Consider the following 20,670-nt stretch of genomic DNA (forward strand, 5'->3'; position numbering starts at 1 on the left):
CTAACGTTGCCATCACGTCGTCTAAGGTAGCCATGGTAAGCGTTCAACACAACCAGGGGGATAAGAGATTTCTTGGGCCGATAATTCTGTCAGGTTCCTCGTTCCGATGTCCCCGGGGCTGTGTTGATGCTCTAAGGGGGCCCACCTCTGGATGACCCCAAGTCTGGCTAGTGAAACCACGGACTTTTGGGGTGATCGAGCGGGGGAAGGAAAGGGTGGGGACTGCAGGAGGGAGATCTGTGAAGGCAAAAAAGACAACAGAACACAGCATAAGACGTCTTGTTTCCGCTTTCAGCGTAAACCACAGGCAGTACTTTTAACAGCAGTGTGTTTAACTCTAGCTTGCCCTCTCACCTGTAAAGAAAAATCAGGTATGCCCGGACATATGGGGGAGAGCTACAGGCCGTGGTCTTTTAGTTGCAGGCACTAGTATAAACTACAAGGAAAATCACACGTATGGAGAATGACAGGGATCAACATACATACGCACACACACCCTGTAACTTCTTTGTTGTGCAATACCCACTTGTCATAGCCCCTCTAGGTCCATGCCATCTGCGTTGTGACCACCCCTCTATCCAGACTCTCTCATATGTCTAGGGAGATAAGCAGAAGAAATCAAAGAAGAAGCCTGGCCACCGCGTGGTGCCGTTACACATTGCTAGCGTCTGCCAGGAAACTGAAGTCAGGGAGGCTGGAGCACGCTTCGCTTACTTTCCTTGAAGCTTGCTGCACGCCTGAGCTTCTGCGATATGTCTTTCAAAACCAAGTACAAACACACTCGTTCGCGTTTTACTCAGTGTGGGTTTGTTTCAAATAATCGGGCTATATCACTGCCTGAATTGGACAGCGAGTCGCGCCCCGTGGGTCTTAGTAACTATTTACATACACGTTCGCTCCCCTGCATGAGACCAACCGGTCTCTCCAACAGAGGGGCGGATCAGGGTATCTCTGCTTGTTCGAATGGTGATAGCCTTCGGAGAGCGTGTCTCCGACTATGATGGGCCGAGCCCCGAGTGGAACCCTGCCAAAGCACTCCTACCTCGGTCTCGGCGAACCTTGGGAAAGTACGGGCCGCTACCTGGGTGATGAGCTCTTCGGAATGCCACTGCCACTCCGCGTTACCTCGTCTCGTCTCCTGGTCCAAGAATTATCGGCTCCGTGTGAGGCGACCTTTCGCCTTTTGACGTACGGTGAGGGGCGTGGCGAGCGTTACGCAGCACGCCTCCCGCAATGCCCCCCGCAATGCCCATCGGGAATTGTGGTCCCGCTCGCGTTTTCCCGTCTTTGCTCCATTCCTGGCTGGCGTGCGCTGATGATCCTGACAACTGTAACAAAATAGACTACAAATGAATGGAGAAATCTAGAAAAAAAAACGTTGTGCATCGCCGGCGCGGAAAAAAGGGAACTCACATCAACACGCCGATGAGGTCCTCTTATGGCTCCGATGACGTCATGTGGAGTCATGAGCGGAGTCGTACTATTGCGACGTCCCCGTTGACGTGGGAGAGCAAAGGAAAAACTCTGTGGAATGCTGGCATCAGGGTAATTCAAAAGGTGAGGAATCCACAGGCAGATGTTTCCATCAGAAAAAAGGGTTATAGGAATTACACACCCCTGCTGAAGTGTAATCAAATTGTTTATTTTATACTCAACATGGTTTATTTAATGTTTAAGGAAAGCACCTCTGATGGAAGAGAAGATATAAAGTCAGGGAAGAGCACTGAGCTCAAGTTTTGTGACAGTGCACATTTACATTTTTGGATGCCTTTTTGATAATGACAGTACTAGGATACGATTTCTTCAATAAATATTAAAGAACAAACATGTAAACTAAAGGCACAACAATGATGCACTTACGCTGAACAATTAACACAAACTACTGGTTCCTAAACATAATTTTTGAACATTGATCAAGTTATTTGGGTGCTCTTAATTAAATTTTTTTTTTTTAAAATGGTAAAACTAAATTGGCAACCCAATATAGGAGGTCCCTATTTCCTCGCCCACGATTTCCATTACTTAGTGTGTAGTGTCCCCCTGCAGAGCACCCATACTTTTGAAACCATGCTCCTGAAATAAACATTATAAATATATCTATAAACCAGAATTCCAATAGTGTTTGCACGCATGATATTGATCTTACAGAAAAGAAAAGAAAAAAAAAACACATACACATCACAGTCCCTGAAGAATATTCCATAGAGTCCCCTATTGAAAAAGAAAAGTGCTATGTCATTCACAAGATGCAGCTTTACATACGGTTGTTCGAGCAAAGGATTTGAGATTTTAGATGCCAAAAAACTCAGTGTTCAAAGAGAACCTCTCAACATTATAGCATTCCAAGGTAATTTGCTAAATTCGTCATTGCTGTTCATTACAAACAGGTGTGTATCCAATTGTGGGTTGTTATTTATCCCATCGTCATCCTTACAGAGCTCATGATAAAGTGTCGCATTTGTATCTTCGGATTAGATTCCTCATTAACAGTTGACGTTGATGATTTCTTTCAGGCAACTGAACGTGGATATTTAGTTGCTCCTGAATGGTGGCAGAGACAAATTGCTTCAATGGCCCTGACGTGACCAGAAAGATTGGAGTTAATAAATACAAGATGCAATATGTAAACACCCCATTTCAAATTGCAGAGTTTGTGCAAAAAGAATTACAAGTCTATCCATTGTCTTCTCCGGTTTCATAGGTGCCTAGCTCAGAACTGTTTACGCAAAACATGCCCACACAAGTGGAAAACAGAAGCCTCATCCACCCTGCGAAAACATGGCCCTTGCCCATCCGATGGGCAGTGCCATCTTGTCTGTCTTGAGGAATATGGTGCAGTGCCCCATTGCCAGTGTGGCATCCCGAGACATCCCAGTCCATCTTCAAACCTTCCACTCAAGACAATATTCGTCAAATGGGCAGAAGCTCTGGCGGATTTTCCCCGTAGCAGTACTTTGCCAGTGGGTCCCGGTAGGTGTTCTCATGTTGAACGCTCTGTTAAAGAAACAAAATAAGTATTAAGAAGCAAAATTGTAATAACTGGTCAAATAGCTGTTACGCACCTAGAAAAAGGATGTTGCACAACATATTAAGCAGGCCCAGTACCAGGGATAACATTTTGCAGCGACTACGGCCCCAAGGCAAAAACAATATGCATCATGAAGAAGCTTTATGTAGTTGTGCCTGGCAGGCATGCTTTTATTTAACTCACTACTTCCATCTCAGCACCCTTGCCTAAAAGCAGTGGTTGAAGTGGGCGGGATCGGGAGGGCACGGCATGCCCCTACTTCTATAAATCGATAGATCCCGTGCCCCTTCTTTTTCCATTTTAATAATGCGTCCCAGGACGGCAGAAATAGCTATGGCGTGCATAGACGGCTCAGCGTTCCTGGCCGTTCGGGACAGGCGGTGGGCAGAGAAGGAAAAGGACTCGGTCCTTTCCTTCTTGCCAGAGAAGACAAGGACACCGTCCACTTCTGCTCTAGCGCTGGCAGCTGCTTCCCCTCTCCCTTTCTTCCTCTCTCTTTCTGTCTCGCTCCTCCTCACTGAAAACCGCTTCTCATCCTCTTTTTCCTCCTTTTGTTTGTTCCCTTGTGAAATGAATCCAAAAAAGAAAAATACTGGCCTGGTCGCGGAGGTTCTCATTTCTGAGAGAGTTGAGGAGGCAGGGCCTAGTACCTTGGTCTCACATACCTCAGATTTGTCTAATATATTCATTGTTAAGACTGGTGAAAATGAAGCACAGGCTGCTCCCTACACGGTTCGGAGGCAATTAATCACACTGCTTTAGTCGATAAAACTGCCCAAGCAGTCACCATGGAAAGCACAGCATCTGATAGAAGGGCTGATTCCTCTAAATCCACCTTGGCTAGCTCTGGCAACAGGAAGAACGGAGGACCAGATTGCTCTGACAATGGCAAATGTAATGCTAAGTGGAAGCTCCTGAACATAAAGGAGAACAATCTAGCTGAAGTTTATTCTAAGGCCAGTCTTCTGTGGCAGTGGATCATCTCCTAACTGGAGAACATAATGCTCCTGGCAAGTAACAGTAATGGTAGTGATCGCCAGATAGGCTCAATTTCATTATCTGTGGATAGCCCAGGCGAGCAAGAGTCAAACACCAGTGGTGCGGCTCTGTTTAATCAATCGGTTCACACGTAACAAGGTAACATGGAAACTCTTGGTAATCCAGAGGGAGGACCAGTGACAGCCTCTATCATAGCCAAACTGTCAATTGATAACCCTGAGCTTCTTTCTGTTAGTATTTAATGCACCTATTCCCCCTGTTAGAGTAACTGCCATACCTTTGCTAACTATGTAGCTATTGCTGTACCCCCTGCTTCCGAGCCCACATTATCAACTATAATCCAACTGAGTCAAGTCCAGTGCTCTGAGGCACTCCAACATTATGCACAGGTGTGAGCGGATAACCACGAGCTACAGCAATCATTAGCTACGATGACGAGGTAGGTCTCAGCACTTACTTCCCAGGTCATAGAGCTTCAGCAAAGAGTTAAAAAAAAAAAAAAATGTTATTCTGGTCAGGCAAAAAGAAAAAAACACAGTTTACACAGCATATACACCAATACTATACAATTTCCATACTTCAAAGACATTGTACTCATTGACATGTACAGCACGTTCTCTTGTCTTTTTGATATTTTCCCATTTTCATCTTTATAACATAATATATTACATCCCACGTGTCCACAGCCTGCAGTGTTTACATTCCACCACCCCGCTTTTTCAAACTTCTTTCCTCGGATATTCTAAAGAAGCTCACACTTTGAGTCCCGCTGATGTGCTGTGTTATGCATTCAGTCGTCTGTTTGTGTGGAACTAAGGTATTGTACAAATGGTTCCCAGTAATCCCTAGGTCTGGAGGCCTGCGGCAGTTCCTCTGCATAGGTCTCCAGGGTCTCCTTGCAATAGGTCAGGTCTTCGATCCAATCCCTGCACTGCGGCGGGCACCTGCTCCCCCAGCATAGGGCTATACATCTCTTGGCCAGTAATAATGCTACAGCCATAAATTTGCGTCTACGAGCTAGCCGCGTCCTGTATACCCCCAATAAGCACACCAGTGGCTCATTGGGTATCTGTTCTGACAGCATTAGAGCGAGAGTGCTAGTCACTTCCTGCCAATATGGTTGAAGCGGAGGGCATGCCCATGCCACATGCAAAAAATCTGCACCAGAGGCACCACACCTTTGAGACATGTCTTCTGTTCGTAACCCATATTTATGCAGTTGCGCTGGTTATAATACACTTGGTGTATGAATATGAAGTGTATTCTGTGCAAATTGCAATTTGATGTTAGCATTTGCCTCAGCGCACAGCTGTATTCCCAGTCTTCTTTAGCAATAGGTTTACCAATTGCCTCCTCCCATTTCGAGCTGCAGCAAAGAGTTGCCGACACGGAAGAGAGCACGAGGGTCAGCTCATTCTGGTTCAATCGAAGGTTGAAGACCTGAAAAATCACTAGCAGCGCAACAAGTTTAGCGTTTTCGGGATCCCAGACGGAAAGGACGGAGATGACCCAGACAGTTTATTGTGCAGCTGTTTGCAAGAGCTTTCCTTTAAATCTCAGATTGGGATATGGACTCTCAAATCCAGCACGTCCATCGGCTCCCGCTGCATTGGACCTCCTCCAAAAGTGACAAAGACAAACCTCTGCCTATTCTGATATTCATAGGAAATCTTTTACTGAGACAGGCAATATATCTGAAGGCGTGTCACTCAGCACCAATCTCAGTTTGCAAAGGTATGACCTCACAAAGCGAGACAGTAAGTCAACTAACTATGGATTGCCGGTGGAAGATTAGACAACGGACTGATCATTTAAGAGTGGTGGGGGATCAGGTTTTCCTTTAGGAACTGGCTAGGTTGAAGATTATGAGAGATGGTCAAACGTTGTTTCGTCATGACAAGGCAGATACCACAAGGGTTCTCAGAAAAGTCACAAGGATAGCGGGTAATTTCCTGATTCCTAACTATCCGTTTAAACGTTTTTGCAACTATGCAAATGTTTGTTTTGTTACTTATGGCTTTCTGCACTTATTACCACCAGGGTACCAACTGCAATATTCCTCAAATGTTTTCTTTTTCTGCTATGGTCGGCTGTGGGCAGGGTATGGGAGTTATGAGCACACTATTAGTTGTGATGGTGATCCGAAAGGCCTAAGGGGTGGGATGATTATTTTCCCCATTAGCTGGAGGGGGTGGGGGTCATTGTTGCTTGGTTTTGTCACTTCTACATGGGTGCTTTTTTGGGGGGGGGGGGCAGAAAGGGAAAATGAGTTGCAGTGATCACAGCTTTCCTTTGAATTTTAGTGTTACTTTTGAATACCATTTGAATTTAGCAGAAACTGTTTGTTGGTAATTATGCATCATGACTTAGTTTGAAGGTAAATGTGTTGGGATGTAGCTGGCCTTAACCGTCCCCTGAAGCATTGATTGGTTAATTAGGACATTTCTGCTTCTAAACCTCATATAGTGTGCATAACTGAGACCCATCTTGCTTACAAAGATAAAGGTCTTCTCAGGCAGTTGGAGTAGAATACTGTTATAAGCACTTGCCAAACGGCCCATATTCGTGGTAGTCGCCATACTATGTACATATTATCTGGAGTACACTGTTCTTAAAACTGCCTCAGACTTTGGAGATAGGTGTGCAATTGCACAGCTGATGGTTTTTGCAAAATAATTCACTGTATGTACCGTATATGGCCCTAATACGGAGACCCTGGACTGTTTGACCAGCTGAACCTAGAATTATTGGAGTGATCAGGGGATTTGTTATTGTTGGGTGATTTTAATTGTGTTATTAGCTACTGCACTGATACTACTAACCACAACGCCTATTCTTGTATGGCTAAAACAAGGGCTTCCATCCTGGAGGTATTGCACGTGCTCGGTTTGGTAAATGTATGGAGGACTCTCTATCCTGTCGACCCCGGGTTTACATACTTTTCCTCACCCCATAAACAATATTATAGAATCAACATGGCTTTTATGGCCCAACAGCTGATTCAATACGTTAATATGGAGTTGTGTCCTATGAGGTTTTAGATCATAACCCAGTCTTGCTAACTGTGGCTACCTGACGTTAGTAAAGAGGGACACAGTTTCACCTTCCCCCGCTTGCTTCTCTCCAACCCTACCTATATAATCCATATAACTGACCAGTTGAGGAATTTTATAGCTAGCAGTTAATCAGGACTCCGCAAAGCTGCATGTTGTATGGGACATAATGAAGGCATATGTCCGGGGGCTACTCTCCAGTTTGTCCTGGAAGCAAATAAGCATGATAGAGAGATGGCCTCTAAGCTTCGCTTGCAAGTATAGGAGGCAGAATTTCACCATGCCCAAGCGGTTAAGGTTAAAAACCGAGGTGAGCCTTTAGTTTACCTTGAGCTAATGAATCCATTACAGCGATTCTGCAGAGTCACAGAAGTATGCTTTGGATCATAAAACCTTAGTAGGCAGGGACTGAGTCATCTCATCACCTGGGAACCCGTGACTGACTAGCTATAGTGTCTCACTTGCCCTCCTACTCACTCACAGAGGCACAAGTGATTAGACAGCCCCTTATTGAAGAATATATAGAGAGGGTTGGCCTGCCTCACCTCGAGCACCATCAGAGGCTAATATTGGAGGGGGATATTACTATACAAGAACTGAAGCTTGCGATTAAATCCCTGCCCTCAGGAAAGGCAGCCAGAGGATGTTAGTCCCTTCGGGTTTTATAAGACATTTTCTTACCCTATTTAGGATTCTGGTGTTACATATGGACTGTGGGGGTTAAGCTCCCAATTCCTGTAAATCCACTAAAATTATAGTCTTCCTTAAGAAGGATAAGCCCCCTGATAACAAGGGATCTTACCTGCCTATCTCCTTGATTAATTCAGATGCAAATATTTTTGCTAAATTCTTGCTACAAGATTGGCCCCTCTGTTCCAGTATATGGTCTCATCGCAACAACGCGGTTTTGTCCCTGGTAGAGACACTACCAGCCATACGAATGCTGCAGTTGCTCTGTTTGTTGTGGCTAGAACTACCGGCAGAAGGGTGGGTATGATATTACTGGATGCAGAGAAGGTCTTTGTTCGAGCCATATGGGCATTTCTCTGGACAGTGAGGTCAGTGTTTAGCATTAGCTACAGATTTCTCCCCCGAGTTATAGGTCCTTATACAAGAACCCTATGGCTAGGCTAATCCTAGTTGGCAATAGCTCACCTCCATTTAGTATTTACATAGCCATGAGCCAGGGCTGTCAGTTATCCCAGTTATTGTTTGCCCTCTATATTGAACCCTACCTTCGGTTACTTATCTCTAACCCTCTGATTCGAATAATAGTATCTAACGGGGTAGAAGTGAAAATGAGTGCATATGCAGACAATGTTGCAATATACTCATCTGGTACCTGTGAAGCAATCAATCTAATCTCAGTAGAGGCCGTTAGCTTTGGGGCTATTTCCGGTTACAAGCTTAATCTCTTAAAAACTCAGCTTCTGCTTAATTTTCATGCAGGGAGCCCGATTCCTGGAATCACTCCAGTAACCACCTATCTTGGGGTTAAGATTTGCACTAAAGTGGATCCTGGTTGATTTGAATTTCAAGTCCCTTTTACAGCTAGTTAACACCAAACTGCGGTCATGGAATCATCTTTCAATCAGCTTAACAGGCCGGTGTAACATTATATAACAATGTAATATTGTAATTGTAAGATGGACATTCTCCCGAAATGTGTATATCTTTTCAGGGGGACTCCGTTGAAAAGTTACAAATAAATCTTTTAAGGACCTTAAGGAGGCTGTTGACCGTTCTATTTGGCGCTACAAGAGTCAGGCAGGCTATTTGCTACATATAACTCCTGCCCAATCAAGGAGGTCTTTTAACTCTCTGATTTTAGGATGCATTTCTGGGCTGCTTTCTGTCTCCGCACCTGGAACTTGCTTACCGATCCCGGACAGACTCTCTTGTATTGGATTACCAAATGGCTCCGAGATCAGATTTTAAGGTTTTTCTCAGCAGATGGTGCCACCTGATTTACTTCTTACGGCTCCGGTTTAAGATCATCAAGGACATCTACCAGATCCAAGGGGAAATCTGTGTTAAATGCGCTGCACCACCTGTACACTCATATGACGTTGTGTGGAAACCCTAGCTTCCCACCTATAGTCCATGATGCAGTGGCGAAGCCTTGGTTCAAACTATGGGACAGCTTTTTGACATGTCTGGGCTTCACACTTTTTCCACTCTTCAAACTTCTTATGGTCTTCTCCAACAGTCCTTTAAAAAAATATTTACAGATTCAGGACCTCTTGTCATGTAATCAGCTATGTTTAGCTGTTGGGGAGGGTTCAGAAGTCTTGAAGTACTTCTTTACTACTATTAGCATGTTATCAATCAGATCATTTTAGAAGATTGTGTGCCTATTGGGACGATGACCGGCCCCAGCTTGCGGCAAAGTGGAGTAGCAGTCTCGAAGAGACTTTCGCTGCAAATGAGATTACGGATGTATCTGACATTATCAACCGTTTGGTTTTCTCAGCTAGCCTCAAATTACAGCATTTCAAAACTATATGTAGGCTCCAATATAAACTGGAAAAAAATCTGTAAATGGACTGTGAACCACTGTAATAGAAAGACCAGCTGTCCTAGGTGCGGTACTTACTCTGCTGATATCGTTCATGTTTGCTGGCTACCCCCGGTTAAAAGCTTTTTGGGCTGGAATTGCTCTGCATCGCTCTCATCACTTGGGGTATAATATGGACCTTTCTGCTGAAGATATTATGTTAGATCATAAATGCGTTGTTAATCCCAGAAACTCAGTGGTGATCTCAATAGCGATTGTTACTACCCGTTTATCCATCGCTAGGGCTTGGATTGATCCCACACCCCCTCCATTTTTAATTGATGGTCTATGTTCTGTGACATTTTGGAACTTGAAGCAGCGATGCTCAGAAATAAATGTATTTTGGGTCATCTCAGTCTTAAACATATTTAGGTCAGCTTCCTTGCTGATGTATGATTTTCTAATTTTCCTTCTTTGGATTGAAAGGTTTTATGCTATGTTGCTATACACGTTGGATCAATGTAGACATGTATTGCTTTACTGTGAGCATTTGTAACTATTACAAAATAATAATTAAAAAAAGTAAAAGCCAATACACCGGTGTTAAAAATAAAGAGCACTGTGTCAGAAGACAGTCTGACATTTGTCTTTGAAGCACAGTAAATGTGACAAGATAAATACAGAATTTCAAGTCATTTTTATTTATTGCTAGAAGTTTAGCGATTCACCAAAAATCGTCTTGTGTCCCACAGTTTCGGTAACACTGCCTTAAAGGATTATTTCACCTTATCTACAAACTGCCCAGCATGGAAGCTCTTTGCAATACATTAATACTGTAATAAAACTTAGTGTCATGTTCACATGGGTCAAAGAATAAATACGCATCCACAAACAGTGCTATTCTTAGATCCTGCTCAGTGCACAAAAGCCAAAAACATAGGTATTTAAATCAATGACTTCCATAAACTGGTAAATAAGGGATCAAGATTTAGAGCCTTGAATGTATTCTTACTTAGTCTATATCCATTTTATTCCCTTTGGTACAACATCTAGGTTTCTCCACCTCCATTCCCTCTGATGAGTTTGGTATGCTTACAAATCACACTTGAGGAGGAAAAAACTTGTCTGGTCCAATCTTACTGTCGTTGGCTTACGTTTTAGGGACATGGAAGGCCTCTTATCCCAAAAATGAAGGCAGGGAGATATACCTACTTTCCAAAGCGGAATGACTTTGGAAGCTTCAAGAATGAACATGTAGGACTTCTTCTGCCATGTAGAAGAAGCACGGACTACTACTGGTCAATGCCTTGATGTCGACCATTGATAGGAGGTCAGTGTACAGAGGTATATAAATTGACAGTCTGGGTTTGTGTGATCTGGCCTTTTATTTGGCAGATGAGTAGGAATGAAGTCCTATGCTACTACTGATGAAAAGAACACAGTAGAAGCAGCATCCCAAAGCAGTTCAAGATATCCACCAAAGCAGTTCAAGATATCCAGGCTTAGCTCAAAGTTGAACTCCTTTATATTTTCATCAGTGTTATGTAAGACACTACTTCACAAATGTTACAGTCCTTAATTGTACATGAATCTGGAAAGCAACACACACACACAATTTGTCCACCAAAGAAAGCACACCTGTCAAAGGTGCTGGCATGGTGACTTGCAACACAGATTGAGATAAGCACATCAGTAATTAGGAAAAGGGCCCCTATTTTGCTGCAAAGAGTTTCCAGTCAGACAAAATCTTTATAAAAGGGAGCCGTGTTTTAGGATTCTTGCTCAGGTACAGCTCCCTTACCCGTCAAAATCTGACAGAAACAATTCCCCCCCCCTCCAATGGCATAGTACAGCATCCAGAGACCTTAAAGTGGCAGCGTCAGCATTTTCCTAGCTTTTCTCCTGAAAGACACTAATAGGGAATGTTTTCCATCAAATGTATTTCAGTGTGACTGATTGGGTCAATTGGATTAGTTTACAAAACAATATGGCCGATTGTAAAACTGTTTTCTTGTTAAACTTTATTTTCCATATGATATGTTTATTTTCAAAAATTAGTTTTAGGATCATGCACATAATCCCACAAAGCAGATTCTTATCGCTCTGTAGTTCCATTCCTCCCGATCTTCAGCTTTGACCTACAGTTAAATGACAGATTTATATAAGCAACATGTACCTCACTCTGAGGTTCACAAGATCGATGTAACTAGGACATAAGGAGAGTTACTTTAAAATATGGGTCTAGAACAGAAGGAAAAGTTACTTAAGTACCATTCTAAGATTTCAACAGGGGCTGTTCACTGAAATCATGAATATTGATTATCCCGGTCTGTGCCAAATCCTGGAACATTATCACTTTACCTTTATAAACTAACTATCCCTATGTTAACTTTGGCTCATTCGCTTTTATTTTCTTCTTTAAAAAGATTCAAAATAATTTATTATTGGAGACTAATAACTAAATACGTTTTGGGAAAGTAAACATAAAAAAGCAAATTTAAATATAAATAATCAGCCAATAAAATACGAAACCTACAATAGTGCACTTTCTCTAGAAGGTTGCAGGCTGACCACATTTTTCCTGAAGGCACAGCCGAAGCAGTAGAAGTCCTCAAATGAAGGGCTCTCCTAGAGGACGATTTCCATATATTTTCATAGATTCAGAGAGGGTTCTTCACACATCCAGTGAAGTTTCATATAATTGAGAACTAGAATTGCAAGGAACTCGACCTTCTCCATCATTGGATCTTAACTGACATACATGAACACCGAGCAAACAATAGCAACTTTACTCCTCAATGATTAGGAATCAGGCTTAAGATAAACAGAGAATAAAGACTGCATTAATTTGTTTTTATCTAAACTGATTACACCAGAATGTTTGTACCACCTGCCCACCTATGCTGGGGTAGAGAGAGGAATATCTTGCAGAGGAGCATACCGATCTCTAAACTGCCTGTTTGCAAATATTGGCAATGTGAATTTTTGAGCATGACCAAAGAAGCCATATTTCCTTTAGTTGAGTAAATATTAATCTCATCTGAAGAGACTGTTTTTTGTGCTGGGTGAATCATAAATGACAGCTGGATCAGGATGGTCTAGAATTAGTCATCCCTCTATAGATGTGGTCACAATTAGTAAAAGGCGGGTTTGTAACTCTAATGTCTGCCCTTTTTTAGATAATGCACCCAGCGTAAGAAGGCATGTTTTCACTGCTAAATCAAGAGTAGAATGCAGAATTTCAGATGGACTAATTGATAGGAAAATCTGAAACTAGTTTTTATAGAAAGGACGGATTCTAGGAACTCTCACTCTTAAAAGTGTGCTAAAGGATGATTATTCCTGCATCTCCTTATTCAATGTGCGAAGTGACTGCTAATTGGAAAGCAAGCTTCCTGGAGTGGAATTATACAGCAGATTTATGAATGGATTCAAAGGGAGGACCCGTCAACTTAGGTAGAACTAGGTTTAACGGTCAACAACGCCTAAATGGAGGACTGAATTGGCTTAAATTAGGTGGCGAGATGACACACAGGTCTTGCTCTATCTTGGAACCTTAGTCGATTCATTGTCTTTCTTACTGATGTTTCCTATAGGTAGTGACTGGATGCTATCTAAATGGTAAGGTATGAGGAAATGCTGCGGGTACAACTGTAGTATCTTGACCTAGGGTCGGTAATGGGTTTCATTCAGGTGGATACAAACTAATTACTATTTGCATAATCCTCCAAGCCAGACGTTTTGGCAGTGAAGCAGCCTTGCTCTTGTTAGGCATAGTTGCTGGAGAAGTCTATGGCCTGAATTCTAAAGGCATCAAGTTTTAGCTCTGAGGAATCAGATGTAGGGGCCTCTTAGGAATGGATGAAACGCAGCTTTAGCTTGCTGTAAGAGCGGATAATGGCATGTAGTTTGATGCTAATGGCTCCGACGTAGAGTGTCTTGATTTATGCTTTGAGGTCATGCGTGATAGTCCTCCCACTGCTGGGCGTTTCTTCATGATCTTCCAGGATCGTGCCATTATCCTTATTCAACATTTTTCTGACATAAGCGACCACTATTACACTGTATTGTTTTCTGGCAGGCAAAGAACAAAGACAGCAAAAATGCCCTTTTCACAATTTTCTTGTTAAAAGGGACGGCTAATCACAAAATGCCAATTAATAACTTACCACAAAAAAGAAAATCAGATGACTGGCTAAAAACAATAGCGAAGAAACAGTTAGAAAAATGAAACAGCTACAGATGTCAAGGTCTGACGTTTCTGAAGAATCCTAACGAGCAATGTCAATACAAAAGGTAAAAAAGAGGTAGAGTGCAGTGTTAAGGTATCCTAACAGTGGAGTGTAGCGAGATTTACTGTTTTAGAAGTGCTTTGGTTGTGTTTTGTGATAGATGTGCCAGTGTGCACCTTAAAAGGTTTTAATATCCATTTGCCTATTCTTATCACATACATCTTTTAGTTTTTAGCAACGTTCACTGAACAGTAATCCTTTATAGGAAGTAATAAGGAGCTTGAAGTACGACAGGCATAGCTTTTTTTTTTAATCAGTTTAAAAGATAGTGTTACAGAAACGTGCACAGTGTCACTAAAGATCAAGTGAATGAGAAAAGGATCATACTTCACTGTGCATGTCAGCTTAGACACAAGGGAGGCAGAGGAACTCATTACAATAGCCTTCGTGAGCTTAAGCCACTTTTCTCTAGGACCACATATATGAACAACGGCCAACTTTCTCTAAAGGGGTTATTGCTGAAAATGGAAGAACGTGCGATTTATGCTCCAAGAATCACCTGGTGTATGCTATGCTGACTATGGAAAGTTATTAGCCTTAACCAGCAAATGTTTTCAGTCTTTGAACAGTGCTCAGGAATTCTTTCACAGGAGGTGGGAACAAAAAAAAAAACAAGTTAGTTAATGTCTGGTTCTAGTATTTCAGCCTTTTAGTACCTTGTTTTGAAGGTACTGCAGGCACAAGAATAGTTTTGGGGGTTTTAGTACACATTTTCCTAAATTTTTAGGAAGAAGACAATTTCCGACATTACTGAACATGCTTACATACCAGGTGATTAAAGCATTATGGATAAGACTTTGTGTAGAACCTGTGGCATGGCTCAGAAAGGAACGCTCACATAACAGTGATGGCCCTTGTTAAAGGGGCCCTCTAACCAAGTTACTTTAAAAAGACATTCACCTTCAAGCCATCAACACATGTGACTCTTCTTCTAGCATAAGGATCAGGGCAAAACAATTTCCTTATAACAAAAGGGCCTAATTACGATGTCGGTGGGAGTTGCCTCCGACAGACAACATTGTGTGGTAGGAACCGACCAACCATAGGTCAGCGGTTCCAACCGCGCAATTAGGATGCAGCCGCACTTCCATTATTCAATAGGAGCTTGTGTGGTGGGCTAAAACCGCGTGCAGCAAAAGCTCCCATTGAAAAATTGAAGATTTTAAACATCCCTGCACCGTGCAGGGATGTTTAGAGGGGCACTACAGGTGCCCCCCAGGGCCAAATGCTGAGGGCCATGGGAAAAGGGGGGCCCTACTAGGGGCACCCAAAGTCAGTTTCCGACAGCCAATCCACGTCAGAAAGGCCGACATGGAGTGGCTGTCAGAAACCAGCATCATAATCCGGTCGGCGGAAACGCCATCATTAAGGGATTATGAGGGCTTTTCGACTGGCTCCCAGTCTGAACCATGTCAGATTCCCCAGCCGGTTTAAACTTTGAGTGCCGTCATAATAATATGCCAGTCAGACTTTCAACCTACCATGTCAGTTGGAAAGCCTCCGACCTGCGTAATGACATCGTAATCAGTTTAACTGCCTCGATCTTTCCCAGCATACTGGGTATATCCCACACCCGATTTACAAATAACCATCTTGTTCTCAGTACTCTAGTATCTCACAAAATTGATCCAAAATGTGCATTTTACCCACAGTTTCTCAGTTCTAAGAGGCATATTTTAGACATTTGTAAAAAATTAAGTGCCTGGGCTCTCGTCAGGAGTCTACTGCAGCTTGCACCACAGATTGCAGTGATGGTAACAACTCAACTATTAACCATCACACTTCTACAAGTGTGACAATTTGGACTATTTTAGGCCCCCAAAGCTATAAGAAAGACTTGGGCGGCAGGTAATAGTAATTTTTTAAAAATATATTTAATTAATATTTAACTGTTGTTGTGAGCATCTCTAATATGGCCAGACAGCTCCATCTGTCACAAGCACCGGTGCTGACAATTAAGTGCCGGTGCCGAGCACCGGAAAGCACCGGCTCAAATTAAGCACTGATTTTAGACCAGGTGTCTCCAATGTGTAGCTTGTGAGCTACCACTAGCTCTCCAGCTACCTGTGAGTAGCTCTCCTGTGTGCAGGTCAGCCTACGACAATTGAAGCTTTTGCTTGGTTGAATTATTAGATGTACACCAAAATTAAAAAGCATGTGTTCAAGACAAAAAAAAAGTGTGTATTTTCACAACTCATAAACTGAGGTCTGTAGAAAAACACTAGCATTTTCAAAATGTGCTTAAAGCCATTATTTGAGTTGGGGATATTTATAACTCGTATTTATACCTTTGTGCCAGGGTGATTGCAACTATGGTTTGTAAATACTACCCATGTAATATTTCAGTTCAAATTGTCAAAGCCTTGTTACATTATTGCTAGAAACCCTGCTTAATTCACCGATGTGATCACTGCTCACACTCAATGGGGTAATAATTTTACATCACTAGTATTAGTAGCTTGAAATGATTTCCATTGAACATAAGAAGCTCGTAACAGAAAAGGTTGGAGACCCCTGTTTTAGACCTTACATTAGTCTCCACTTAAGCGGAGAACCTGTGACCGTTTCAAAATATAAATTCTATGAGTTCAGTTGTAAGGTAGTATCACATAGAGTGATTACACGTACAATTAAACTTCTCTTGGATCCCTTCTGTTAAACACTATAGCCACCAATTAGACCGCACAATTAATCTTCTTAGTGACGGTTCTATGGTCTGACCTTTACGGTCTACTGCTAACACATTGGGTATTTCCCCAAATTAGATAACAATTTCTATCTTTTAGCAATGCCTCCCCCTAATTACATTACATACACTGTTCAAGTGTGAGCCATTTTAATGCTAAGCACATATCTTATCAATGAAACATGGCAAATGGGGCATTACAGGTAATAGAAACAACGGTCGACCTAAATGCTGGTTTTATGTCCTCCTCTTCACCACTGCCTTTGACTCAGGCCCTAACTAGATTAGCAAAGTACTTTCTGAAGGTCTCTTCATAAAAATAAACAGATCATTCAGTTGGTGTATACAAAGTTCCATACCTGTGAGGAGGTTCGGCACTTGGCTAGGCACAGCTCAAAGTGGTCCTCTACTGCTAGGAAGAGGTTCTTGAATGCCACAGCGACTCGATTCAGAAAACGTTCCAAAAGAAGTTGCTGTAGAAAAGAATACAACTTTATTACATTTCATCAGTCCATTAATTTTGTTCATACTTTACTGGGGAGCAGAGGAGTGCAATTGTGGATGCATGCACAGAACTCCATCAGAACATGACAACCTACAAATAATCAGGTTTAGGCAAAATATGGGGTATTGCCTGCCCTCAGTTTCTGCCTCTCAACAGGTACGTTGTATCTTCTAATATAAACCCAAGGATCCATTTAAAAAGAATGAACCAAGAGATTACAGAATTACCAGAGAGGTAGGGCGACACATGTATGTGAATATTAGACTCAAGAACAAGAATGGAGGAGCCTAGCGCGCAACCAAGATGGCCGCGTAGGTGCGAAGCTCCCGAGGACCTCCGCGACCTCCTGAATGAATCCTGACTATATCCTGTCTTTGACGAGGGGACTGTGTCTGTGTACCCGAGCTGAGGCGGCACCCGTTTTCCGTTTTCGAATCGGACCCCGGACACTGGTGGGAGCACCGATCGAAGATTGCGGCCTTCTCCGCGCCGGCCCCCCGGATTGGAGTTGTGGGGCGATCCGGGGACAAAGCGAACAACAACGGCGGGCAGGGCTGGGCGACTCGCGTACCCCGCGCTTTCACTTTCGCTTTTGCGCCCTCCTTGCCCTCAAGCGAGGTAGGGTTGCGGAGCGGGGTGCGGTGGTGTGGCCTTGCCCCTGTGCCCGGCTGACCCGCCGGCTGTGAGTTGTCCTGCGGTGCGGTGGTCAACCCCCCCCCGGAACCTGTGAACTGGTTTATCGGCCCTTTCGAGGAGATTGGCACGACTTCGGGAGTGCGACATGTCCACAAAGCAAGATGGCGACCGGGCCAAGGTGAAATCGACCCGCCGCGGCCCGGCACAGCAGTCAAACAGTATGGACCGCTACACCCTCCAGAAGGGATCCCCAGAGGCACAGCGTACATCCCCCGCGGGCCCGGCTGAGGCGTCTGCTCAACCCGCGGATCTGACCCTCCGGGACGTCATGGGCGCCATTGCCGAAATGAAGGCCTCGGTGGACCAGCGCTTTGATACTCTGGCGCAGAAGATAGACTCGGCCCTGGTGGAGGTGGGCCTGGTGAGAGCCGACTTGTCTAAAACAAATGACCGGGTCGATTCCCTGGCCCACACCACCTTAAGTCTCACTACAGACGTGGCGGCCCTTCAAAAGGAGGTGCACCGGCTTGGCCAGGCGAGCGCCATGATGGACCGTCGATTGGAGGACGCCGAGGGTCGGGCCCGGAGGAACAACGTTCGTATTGTCGGGGTGCCGGAGGGACGGGAGGAGGAGGCGGCAGATTTGTTTGTGGAAGACCTGATCCTCGCCCATCTCCAGCCCCGGGGGCTGAGTAAACTTTTTGCGGTGGAACATGCTCACAGGGTCCCCGGAGGAAGACCTAAGGTCGGAGCTCCGCCGCGGCCTCTCATTGCCCGGATTTTTAACTTTCGGGACAGAGACGCTATCTTGCAGACTTCCAGGCTACAGGGACCGGTCAAGCTTGATAATATGGACGTGAAGTTTTACCCTGACTTTACTCCGACGGTCCAAAAGCAGAGACTGAGTTTTCTCGGAGTTAAACGTCGCCTACGGGACATGAACCTTAAGTACTCAATGCTTTTTCCAGCTAAGCTGAGGGTAGAGGTGGATGGTCGCACGCATTTTTTTGACCGTCCCGAGGCGGCTGGGGACTGGTTGGATACTCTGCCTGGGGATCGGGGCCGGGGGGGTGGGGGGGGTGCGGTCGGCGGGGAGGGCGCACCGGATCAGAACTGAGGGGTGAAAAGTAGGCCTTGCTCTGGACAACATTTGGGTTACCATTCACTGATCGTGTATGTTCCCCTCCTATGGAGGTCGTACGGGGTCCGTTGGGGGCTTTCCCTCCTCCTCTGGGGGACTAGTTAGTTTTTCATCTATGGGGCGACAGGCACACTGCACTTTGGGGGGGCTGTCTGGGCTCATGCAGGGGTGCAGGGAGGGGGGAGTTCTGTTGGGATGGGTGGGTGGGGGTGGAGTGTTGTTTGTTTGCACCGCAAGGCGAACCCTTTACTGTATTGTTGTTTTTGAGATGCTCTTTGGGGGACGATTGATGGCTTCCATGTATGATGGGGGGTAGGGACCTGACTGTTATCATGGAACGTTAACGGACTGGGGGATAGGATTAAGCGTGGTGTGGTCCTGCAGTATCTGAAACGAATTTCACCAGATGTGATCTTCCTGCAGGAGACACACCTTATAGGTAATTCCTTTCATGCCATGAATCGGAGAGGCTATCGCTTGGTGGCCCATTCGGGCTTCACCTCGGGCTCACGGGGGGTGGGCATCATGATTAAGAACTCTCTCCCATTGGAGATTGATGAGGTGCGCCATGATGAGAGGGGACGTTACACTGTCTTGGTGGGTAGAATGGAGGGCAGAGTGGTCGTTTTTGTATCAGTGTACGTTCCGCCGGGGTTGCAATCTACCACGTTTGCGGACCTGGGGCGCCTCCTCCTTGACCTCCCGGATGGGCTTCTGGTAGTTGGGGGGGGGACTTCAATGCGGTGGCTTCAGGGTCTATGGATCGTCATCCCCCCAGGGACCTCCCACGGGCACAGGCGTGGCTGTCCGGCCTCTTAGATACACTAGGATTGGTGGATTGCTGGCGACTAAAGCATCCCGCTCAGCTGCAATACACCTTCCACTCGGGTGCCCATGGTAGCCTCTCGCGGCTTGATTATATCCTTGTTCCTGCGGCCTATGCTGGGAGGGTGGGAGAGGTGCGCCATTTGGCGCGGGGTATTTCAGATCACTCCCCACTACTGCTGCATCTGGATGTCTTCCCGAGGGGGGAGGGCAGGGTGGCCCCAATTAATGCCTGGTACCTGCGCGACCCCACTATTCGAGCCGAATTGATCAAATCCTTGCAGCGGTACTTTGAGGAGAATGTGGGGTCCGTCCCTTCTGCCATCTCCCTTTGGGAGGCTTTTAAGGTAGTTATTAGGGGGGAGGCCCTCTCCTTTATCTCCCATGCCCGGAGGCGCGAGCGGGAGGAGGTAACCCGGGTGGAGGCCGAAATTACTGAACTAGAGGGTGACCTGGGGAGCGGGGTGACGGATGCCACATTGCATGTTCTACACCTCAAGCAGGCGGCCTATAGGGCCCTCGTCACGGAGGCGGCCAGGGGCCTCAGTAGAGAGCAACAGGGGCGACTGTATGATGTGGGTGATAAGGCTGGTAAATTGATAGCGTGGTTGGATAAAAAGGAGAGAGCGAGTCGTGTGGTTCCGTTGATCGAGAGGGTGGATGGTGTATGTGTCACCGAGCCGGACGCCATTGTCTCCTGCTTCGCGGATTATTTCCGCGAGGTATATTCCCCGGTTTCTCCCTGCTCGGAGGAGGATTCCCATGCCCTGCTTCGGGACATCGCGCTGCCCTCCCTTTCGGTGGAGGACAGGGATTCGCTGGACGCTCCTCCCACCTCGGACGAAATTGCCCTTGCTATCCGCTCGGTCGCATCTGGCAAGGCCATGGGCCCCAATGGCATTCCTATCGAGCTGTACAAGCTGCGACCGGATGTGCTGGCGCCCCACCTGCGCGCGATGTTCCTGGCGGCCTGCTCGCGGGGTTCCCTTCCGCCGGACCAGCGTCTGG

General features: G+C 45.1%; 1 protein-coding gene across 1 annotated transcript in view; it reads right to left on the minus strand.

Moving 5' to 3' along the window:
• Positions 1-1,621: 1,621 nt before the first annotated feature.
• The window catches only part of SPRING1 (SREBF pathway regulator in golgi 1), an 81,925-nt gene continuing 62,876 nt past the window's right edge, over positions 1,622-20,670 (minus strand). The window contains exons 5-6 of the mRNA XM_085633608.1: positions 16,915-17,028; positions 1,622-2,994 (exon numbers count right to left, since the gene is read on the minus strand). Of these exons, the coding sequence (XP_085489734.1) occupies positions 2,911-2,994; positions 16,915-17,028 (198 nt within the window). The 3' untranslated portion in view covers positions 1,622-2,910. The remainder of the gene's footprint in view (positions 2,995-16,914; positions 17,029-20,670) is intronic.

Source organism: Triturus cristatus, chromosome 11, assembly GCF_964204655.1.
Source record: "Triturus cristatus chromosome 11, aTriCri1.1, whole genome shotgun sequence".
In the NCBI taxonomy this organism is placed as follows: Eukaryota; Metazoa; Chordata; class Amphibia; order Caudata; family Salamandridae; genus Triturus; species Triturus cristatus.